At 39.4% G+C, this 9,407-nt stretch overlaps 1 protein-coding gene across 2 annotated transcripts; it reads right to left on the reverse strand.

Moving 5' to 3' along the window:
- Window positions 1-200: 200 nt before the first annotated feature.
- Window positions 201-8,427, reverse strand: LOC103155008 (uncharacterized). 2 transcript variants are annotated; one of them, XM_016663238.1, is made up of 4 exons: window positions 8,181-8,427; window positions 2,961-5,309; window positions 1,105-1,190; window positions 201-863 (listed from the first exon to the last, which is right to left on the reverse strand). In XM_016663238.1, exons 2-4 carry the CDS (start codon window positions 5,197-5,199, stop codon window positions 762-764), a joined length of 2,427 nt encoding a protein of 808 aa, XP_016518724.1. In that variant the 5' UTR covers window positions 5,200-5,309; window positions 8,181-8,427; the 3' UTR covers window positions 201-761. The 2 variants fall into 2 exon arrangements, with proteins under 2 accessions (XP_016518724.1, XP_007576585.1); XM_007576523.2 differs by having other exon boundaries at window positions 8,139-8,427.
- Between the last annotated feature and the right edge of the window lie 980 nt (window positions 8,428-9,407).

The following is a 9,407-nucleotide window of genomic DNA, read 5'->3' on the forward strand; positions in this document are numbered from 1 at the left end:
CAATGGAAACGCAGCCAGTAGTCTCTTGGTAAGCCTTGCATCTGGCCATATTGATAAAGATCATTTACTCGGATCTCACTGAACTTTAAAGTCTGTTAACGCTGGTTTTAACCCAAGAGAGTGTGTGTTAAAAGAGCTAAGTTGTGTACTTCTGTCTCTGGAGTTAACTTGACTGGACATCTTCATTATGGCTCAAAAAATACAAGTATAAACTTATTTTAATAAAGCCAACACACGATTTAAGCTGAAAGTATAACCAGTCCAGATGTTCCTGATGAGGACCAGATTCAATCTAAGACTCACTAGGATCAAAACAATCAACTTTTACAATATTGTAAATGCAACACAGCCTAAAGCGATAAAAGATTAAATACTCCAACTGCACAGTGATGTTCCTCTTTAATTGGCTGTGTTGTAAAGAACCCCCCCTAAAAAAAACAAACAAAAAAAAACAAAACAGGATTTTTCAAAGAATATCTGCTGGTCCTGAATAGATGATAAAGAAACATAAGTATGAAAAAAATAAATAAATATGTGCTCTGTTTACTTGCCATATACGACTACTTTATATCAAAGTAAAAATCAAAAGCATGTTTTGATACAAATACAAAGCGGACCCCGAAGAGTCAGAAAGTGGTGAAGTTGGAACTAACACAAAGATTTCTGTTGCTCTAATTTTCCCTGATTCGTCTGTGCTGGACGGCGGCTCTGTTGCTAATTAGGATTCTGTTTGTAGTGTTGCACCACAAAGATGGCCGGTGTCATTTCTTCTCCTCTGACAGCTGGCTGTTGATCAGGCCGGACTCCCAGAGATGCCACAAAGGAGCCTTCTGACCTCCGACTCTGTGAACTTTCGCCTCCTGCTGTGAGATAAGACAGAGAAAAGACGAGGCTTTAGAGCCGCAGATAAGCAACTGCAGCTTGATCCTCTCCATTTCAGCTCTCGCTCTCAGTTGAGCATTTGTAAAAACGTTTGGACATAGTCGTTTCCTGTTCTTGTACGTGGAAGAAACATAATGGTTGAGCTAAGAAAAAGAAGATTAGATTAAAGCTCATGCTGGCTTTCAGATATTGTCATGATTTTTTTATTTTTTTTTTTTTCACCTGCACCTCCCCAGATTTCTTCGGATCCGTTTTAGATGGAGGAGGCCAAAGTCTCTCCAGCTTTCCCCTGGACTGTAGCTTGTCATCTAAAGGAACGGATAAAGAAAAGATAAAGACAATTAAAGTTTGAAACTAATCCAAGCTTTTTGGCTCCTGTTCATATGACAAATGTTTATTAGGCCTCAGTATGTTCAGCAGCACATGGATTCCTGGATAGCTTTTTTTTTTCCCTTGAAATGTTGCAATTCATTTGTTTATCGTGAGAATAGCAGTCATTTTAGAACAAGGCTACGTGAAATACCAAGACAAATTGTGGAAAATGTGAAGAAGCTAACCTTAGCTTTTTTTAGGTTGAACAACTTGCTAACTGACAAATATTTGAGTTTTATTTAGTTCAAACACAACATTTTTATAATTAACTTGTTTATCCTTGATACAGTTTTCATTTCAGAATAAGAATGTTTGGAATAATATATGGAAATTGGTGAAATATGAAGAAGCTGATGCTAGCTTAAACTTTTAGCTAGCCCACAAAAATAGCATGGAATCTGATGAGACACTAGATTTCAAGGCCTTAGGTTTACTGTATGTTTAAAAGTATTTAAATCAATCAGTCTGTACAGCTATAAAAAGATGTTCATAGTTCTTTAGAAATTCTTTTTATAATCGGCTAAGATTCCTCCAGATTTATGCAGAGATCTGTAATTTTTCATGTAAGCCTGGTCAAAATAAAATCCTTCATCTAAGTCCATGTTAACACAGTCTTCTGTCTGAAGCTTTCTAACATGGGCAATTTAAAGAGGAGCAAACTTTTATAAGTTTAAACACAAGGGTAGGATATTGTTAATGCAGTCCCACTTGTTGAGCATACAGTTCCCACTTTAGAACAAGATTGCCTGAGATTACTCCTCCTTTTAGGGAGAAGCTGATTTTGGCCTAAATAGAGATATAGAAGATATAGAGGCCATAGTCCTCAACACACCCATCCATAGTCTTCCTTCTTCCTCTCTCTGTTTTATTTCCTGTATTGGTAACTTTGAATAAAAGCACCTAGTGACAAGAAAACATCTTAAACTACATCAAATTTATATTTTCATAATCTCTGTGATGGACTGGTGACCTGTCCAGGTTGACCCTGCCTCTCACCCGTTGACCGATGGAGATGGGCACCAGCACCCCTCTGTTCTGTTCTTACGGACAGGATAAGGGTGTAAGAAAATGGATGGATGGATGGATTTTTATAATTTCCCAAAAACATATCTTGCAAATTAATAATATGTCCTCCAAAATATCTAAGCTATTTGAACTCATCAATGGAGCTCTGTAGTAAGTAGAACTCCTGTTATAACTTAATGGTTTATCAAGATTCATTTTGTGTTTAGAAACTAGGATTAAAAGCACCTAATGCTTAAAATTCACAAATATCCCTATCTTGTCACACTTTTCCTGGGTGGCTATGCTGTCCATTAAAATGTAAATGTAAAATAAAGACAGATGAAAGGCCTCCTGTTGTCACTCAGCCTGCTGGCAACCACAGACTCAGATCAAGCTTGTCTCTAAAATAACCGCCCTTGACCACAAGTGACAAGGAGGACAACAAGTTTGTGATAAGACTCATTAGATAACACTATTTGATGTTAATGTTGAGAGGCATACATTGAAGAGCCAAAAGGCCTGGGAGGTTGGGATGAATACAAATGCCTGTGATTCTTAAACTAGACCTAGTCGACTGATTGTTGAAGCATCATAGAAGGAAAAGTTCTGCTGGATAAACTATTATTTTTCTCAGTTTAATGCTTGTATGTTCTCAGTTGAATTAATGTTTTATCGAACGCATCAGGCTGATGCAGACTGACCTGATTTAAGCGTCATTGCACACCGATGCTTTTCTTCATCTTCACTTTTGTGTCTGTCCTCCCCATACAGAGTGCACCGCTGTCTGCGCAGTTCCTCTTCTCTTTCCTTAGCCTCCCGAATGTCCTTCTCCACCTCCGGCTGCAGGGCCATGGCTGGGCGCAGCTTGAAGAAAGGGTTTTGCCTCAGGATGGGGGATCCTTGCCTTTCCTTTGTTTTACCCCTAGACTCCTCAGCATAAACGGAGGACTCGCTACTTATCGAGTCCATGCTCCTGTGCAGTCGTAGGTGCTTGTCGTGCTTTGAGTAAGGGGACAAGCGCATTTTGTCACGAGAACCCCCAGTTGGGCTCTTCGATCTGAGGGTTTCTGGACTTTTGTCTCCTTCGAGGGTTGTAGAGTTGCACAGCCTCAGAGAGTGTGCCCTTGAGACCAGACAGGTCTTGAGGGAAAACATCTCAAGGCTTCGTGTGCGCTCCAGAACAGAGGGGTAAACGGGACCCTTCATTGCTGTAGTAGGGAGCTTCCTGTGCCTTGTAGGTCCCCCCGTGTTGCCCTGCTGAAAAGCCTCAAACAGCAGTTTTGTCTCCTTTAGCTGCCGGGCCTCCCCTTTGCAGTACTCCCCAGGAATCTTACCCTGGTTGACCAGCACCAGCTCCCTTTGAATTTCCTGGCTTATCTCTTTCTGCATCTTTTTTTCAGAAAACTGCCACTGGCTTTGCTGGACGGTACACGTCTTCGTAAGGAGTGACTCAAGAGAAACATCTGTCTTGAATGGAATTTCCAACACATCCGGATTATCTGCGAGGTTGAAAACACCCCCAGCCCTCTGCAAGTTCTGCCTGGCCCTGGCCGCCTCCTGGATCTGTTTCTCCATTGAAGTTTCAGCAGCTGAAAATCGATGCCCGGCAGAAATGAATGGTATTTCACCGGGCATTTCACCAGGGCTGTGAAGTGGCAAAGTTGAAGATAGCAAGATTTCACTGTAGTCGTCCAAAGACTCGTCTGCATCTTTTGTGTCGATCTGCTTGTTCTGTGCCGTTCCTGGTGGCGTCGACAAACTGGTCCTTCCTTCTGTGCCATTGTCCTCATTGTTTCCTTCCTTTGTCACATTTGTCCTCAGTTCCTTCTCCTTTGATGCACCCTCCTCTTCATATTCGTCACTTGTTACCCTCTTTCCTCTAAGTCCCCCGTTGTCAACCTCAGACCTGAACCTATCTTCTTCCTCAGCTTTTGCCGCTTTGATAATCTCCTGGGTTGTATTTGGGATGTCATCATGTCGTAGCTGCACCATTTGCAGACGCTGAAGCAGCTGCTCTCCCTGTTGGATGTCAGAAGCTATTCTCCGGTTTCCATCAACCTGCTCAATTGTTTCTTCATATTCTTGCTCAGATCTTGTGAGGATGTTGCCCGAAGATCTGGTTCCAACATACTCTTCCTTGCTACCGCACTTGGTTCTGTCCTCCGTTCCATCATTGGTAAATTCGAATGGCTCTGAAGATGTGAAATCATTGATTTTATTGAGATCAGACATTGTCCTTGATAACTCCAAGTCTCTCTCATCAAGGCAAGAAATACCTTTGTAATTTTGGTCACATTCTTTTTCTTGATTAGTCGTATCCCCCAGATTTTCATCCACATCTGAATATATTTGTGTATAGTTTTCTTCTTCTTTCCATGGCTTTGGGTCATCTTCAGGCTCATCGTTTGATTCTTCATCCCCTGATGTGTTATTCCTCTCAGTTTTGTCATGGCGTCGCTCCACCAGACAAGTCGAGTCATCCATGGATTTTTGGTCTTGATAATCCATTGGTGTGGAGTTCATGTCATTGGAAAGCAATGTGTCATCCATAGGCTCCATAGAGGGCTGCATTGTACTAGTTATCTCTTCATCCAGCTCGTTCCGTGCTGCCATTAACTGCTTCTCACCATGGTGCCTGTCTAAGCTGCAGGGATTAGCTTTTGTTGCGTCAGCTGCTTTGGTTGGTAGGATCACACCAGAATCAGCTGGTGTTGCGCTTGTGCTTCCCTCTGTTGGCGAGAAAACAGCCCTGCAGGGCGAAGGAGAAGGGGGCTGGATGAACACATCGTCCGGCCCTTCGTCATCCATCAAGCTGTAGTACCGTTTGATCTGTGCAGGAGCATCAGAATGAACTTCTGCATCGTCTTGGGAATTTTTAAAGATTTCAGAGGAATTCGTTGTATTTTGGGTCATGTCTTTGGAGTCCTGATTTATGCACATACATCCATGATTCTGGGAGAGAAAGCTTGATGAGCTGAGAGATATTGTTGAATGACAACTTTTAGAAAAACTCAGAGGTTTATTGGTATTTTCCTTTTAGATCCAATAAGCTGCAATAAAACAACAACATAAATTGTTATTGAGGTTGACAAATTAATTATGCCAATAGTTTGATTATTCTACTGATATACAAAGGGCGGCAAACATTTTGACCATTCCTAAAATTATGGTCATTGTTTCCTAAAAGTAGGAAACATCTTTTGACAAAACAACAAAACAAAAAAACAACGAATTGAGCCATTACTTTAGTAAGGTGATGATTTTGAACAGCTGAAACTTTGCTACATTCTAAAAGGTCGTATGGTTTATTTCACGGATCTGAAAGTCTACAATCCGAAGACGGTGTACAACTTTTCTTTTAAATTACCTTCCCTTTAGCGAAGATCATGAACAACCAGTCAAGAGTTAAGATGCATGAGGTAGCATTGTTCATGACACCCTATGAAAGATGTCACTAAACTTAAGACATTTATCTGTAACCAGACATTTATGTAAACATTCTGTCTGATGTTAAATCAGAGCAAACTTTTCCTGTTTTAGGTCAGCTAGGATTATTTAAAATGTGTTCATATGGTAAAGCTAGAATAATAGTTTTTTTATGACATTCTTCAAATGTAAAAGTTTGCATCTACTGAAATTGCTAAACCTTTAGGTAATGTAAGTAAGCCCAGATGATGATGTCGTGGCTTTGTAAGCTTCTTGAAGACTTAAATGGAGGCAGAGCTGTGAATGTATTTTAAGGCAACACCTCACACACACGCACACACACGCACTGCTTCCCTCATGGACAAATCAAAGGAAACCAACTAAGGAGGAAAACTTTGGACCTTTGAAGATGTTGTCTGAAGCTAACAAGAGAGTGTCATTGTCCAATTAAACCTGTACTGAAAGGCCAACAGCCAGGAAGAGGCCATTTGATTAAAAAGCAACATAAATGTCAGATTACAATTTATAAATTAACTCAGACCACAATTTTTGGAGACATATCCAGTGACATTATGAAACTACAGTAAAAGTGTTTGGTCATAATCATCTATTTCTACAAAATGGATAAAAAATGGAGAAGCTTGCTCGTTGAAGAACACCTTCTCAACTGTAAAGTACAGTGGTGGCAGTAGCATGTTATACGAGTTCTGCATTTCATAAAATACAAATGACATTAAGTAGAAATACTGAAGCAATCTCTCAATACATCAACCAGGAAGTTGAGGCTTGGACATAAACATGTCTTCCAAACAGACAGTGAGCATAACCATGCCACCAAATAGATGACAAAACAACTTAAGGGCAAGAAAATCAATGTTCTGGAGTGGATATCAGAAACTCCTGATCTCTGGTCCTTAGAACCAGCAGCACCTCAGACAAGGCCAGTAAAAAAATAAATTTGGCCATTTCCACCTTTGGTAGGAATATTTGTAGACAGAGTTCAAGAGGTGTGTGTGAGTAAGCTGACCAACAAATCCAACACAGTTACTCTTGTTCTGTTAGCAGAAAGGGGCCAAATTTATTAAATCAAACGGGTGTGAGAAGCCTATGTGAGCAAACCCAAAATGTTTGACACAACTTATCCAGACAAGATAAACAAACAAACAATAAAAACAACTAGAAATAATTAGGCAATTCTACCTGACCTACAACAGAAAAAAAAAACAGAAAAAAAACAAAACAAAAAAAAAAAAACGTTTAGTCTGAATTATTGTCTGGCATTGAGAAAATAAAAGGTTACATTATTTTTGCACAGTGCATGTAAATATGGTTTTAAGTGTATGGATTAATGAAGCATCAAAGCAACCAGGAATTCAATTAGCTTCCTGTACTTATCTTGGTGCACAGCTACGGTGTTGCCTGGGTGACATTATTCTGCCACCGTGTCCGAGTCCTCAGTTGTGCTGATAAAGGGAAAGAGTAATCGGCTTTCCTCCGTCTGTCTAAACAGAGGAAAGCTGTGTGGACAGCGTCTGCCTGCCTGGCTGGCCACTCAGACTCCAATACTCTATTTGGCGATTTATGTAGGTCCAGTAAATAAAGTGATCTGGGACATGACAGTGGTTTAATAGCTCTAATCAAACTACTCTGCTCTGACTAGACAGAATTTTATTCTCATGTTATTAATCAGTATACTTTGTATCTGATTACCTTTTTTTTTATTTTTTTATTTTTAAACTTAGCTTGTTGTAGACTAATTATGATTTACAACAACGCAGATTTTAACCAGCTGGTCTATATTTACACCTGCACTGAAGGATTTAAAGCCAGTCACATCGCACCTTTGGATTATCAACAGTAGTTCACCAAGCTCTTCCAGTGAGACATATTAATTCACTTTAATGAGCTTAACCTGTTTACACTTTATTTTTACAGAACATTTTGTTTTACTGCATGAAACCAGTAATTTAAACAATTGTATTTGAAGTACTTTTGTGATTTCAGCGTTTACCGTCTTGGACAGCTCCCATGTTTGTTTATTTCCCGATGTGGAATTGTATTTTCTGAAACCTTGCATCAATCTTAACTACACATAATCTTAGCTTTACTCTAAACCAACCTAAACCTAAGTTCTGAAAATAAGTCTTGATTTTCCTCATAAATCACTTCATGTTATTGGCAGATCAAACTGTAGCCCCCTTTTTTTGGGGTCCCGTCCGGTTTCGGACCTGGTCATGATCAAATAAAAAACTCACACAGAACAATGCACACAATTAATCTGTCGGTACTCATTTTGGGAAAAGCAACACCTCATGACTTGATAAAAAAATGTCACTACATTTTACATTATTACAAAAACAGTGCCGTTCAAACCAGGCTGTTTTTGAATATGACAGACAACAAACACATAAAAAAAATTATACTTTGTGTAGATTTTAAAGGAAGAGACCAACCTGACAGAGCTGCTGTCTTTGCCTGTGCGGGGTAGTACTAACCTCGATGGAAATATGAATGATCAAGGTGATCTGCTTAGCAGCTGTATCCTCCTGTCCTCTGTGTCGCGCACAAACGAAATCCTCTTCTTTGAGAAGCAGCTTGGTTAAAAATAATCCAGAGCAGCAGCAAAGTTTATGATCTACAATTCTACTGACGTCAAATCTGATCTATATTTCAGACGGCATGTTTTAATGCAACTCCTTCACAGAAAACAACTCAAATACTTCAGTATTTAAATAATGCAGTCAACACGCTTTTCTGTCCTAGATCGTGTACTGGAAGAAAAAAGTTGGATCCAAAAACTCACACTGAAACATGCAACTTCTCAGTTTGCAAGCACAACTTCATGACAGTTTCTTTGGGGTTGTACACAACTGATCAACACAGGGTGCAGAACTGTGAATCAAATGGAAAAATCATAGATGGCTTCTTTAGGATTTTACAGACTTAAGATTCAAAGTGCAGCGTTAAGCTGATAAAGTGTGAAATGCTTATGTGGTCGACCCCTTTTGATATTGATAACCCTACGTATAACCCAGGAAAAACAATTTTATTAATCCCTTGAGGAGCAAGTTGTTTCCAGCCAACCAGTCTATAGAAATAAAATAATTATAACTATACGTAAGTTAAAACCAGGCCTGCACAACTGCAGTTTACAAAACTCAAATTTACAATAAATGACATAATAATTGGAGGAATCAAATAAAGGAACTTCTGCAGTTAAGACAATGTTTATACCACAGTGAGAACACATTGGTGAAGGGCCAATCATTTTTGTGCATGGCAACCAGTTGCACAGCACAAAAGAGATAAAAAAACAAACAAAAAAAAACAACACAGACACAAGTAAATGCAAAGAAAAAAGTTTTATTTATTTGTTCATATTTACATTTTTCAAGAGGGGGCCATGGGCCCAGCTGCCCCTCTCTTGGAAGCGACACTGGTTAGAGAACAAGCAGCATCATAAAGACTATTAAGTAACACAGTGATAATGTCATAGAGCCGTAAGCAGGGTCAGGTTACAAAACATCCCAAGCTTTAGCCAGTTCATGGAGCACCAATCACCTGAAAACGAGAAGGCTATGCCACCATAACAAGGATTTACTAAGATATAAGGAGTGATAAAAACCTGTTTCATGATCAGTAATTTATCAGTGCATAATATCCTGCCATCATTCTGAACTTAAAATTACTACATTAAATGATCAAATATACAATTCATATAT

This window comes from Poecilia formosa, unplaced genomic scaffold (genome assembly GCF_000485575.1).
Source record: "Poecilia formosa unplaced genomic scaffold, Poecilia_formosa-5.1.2 Scaffold409, whole genome shotgun sequence".
Lineage (NCBI taxonomy): Eukaryota > Metazoa > Chordata > Actinopteri > Cyprinodontiformes > Poeciliidae > Poecilia > Poecilia formosa.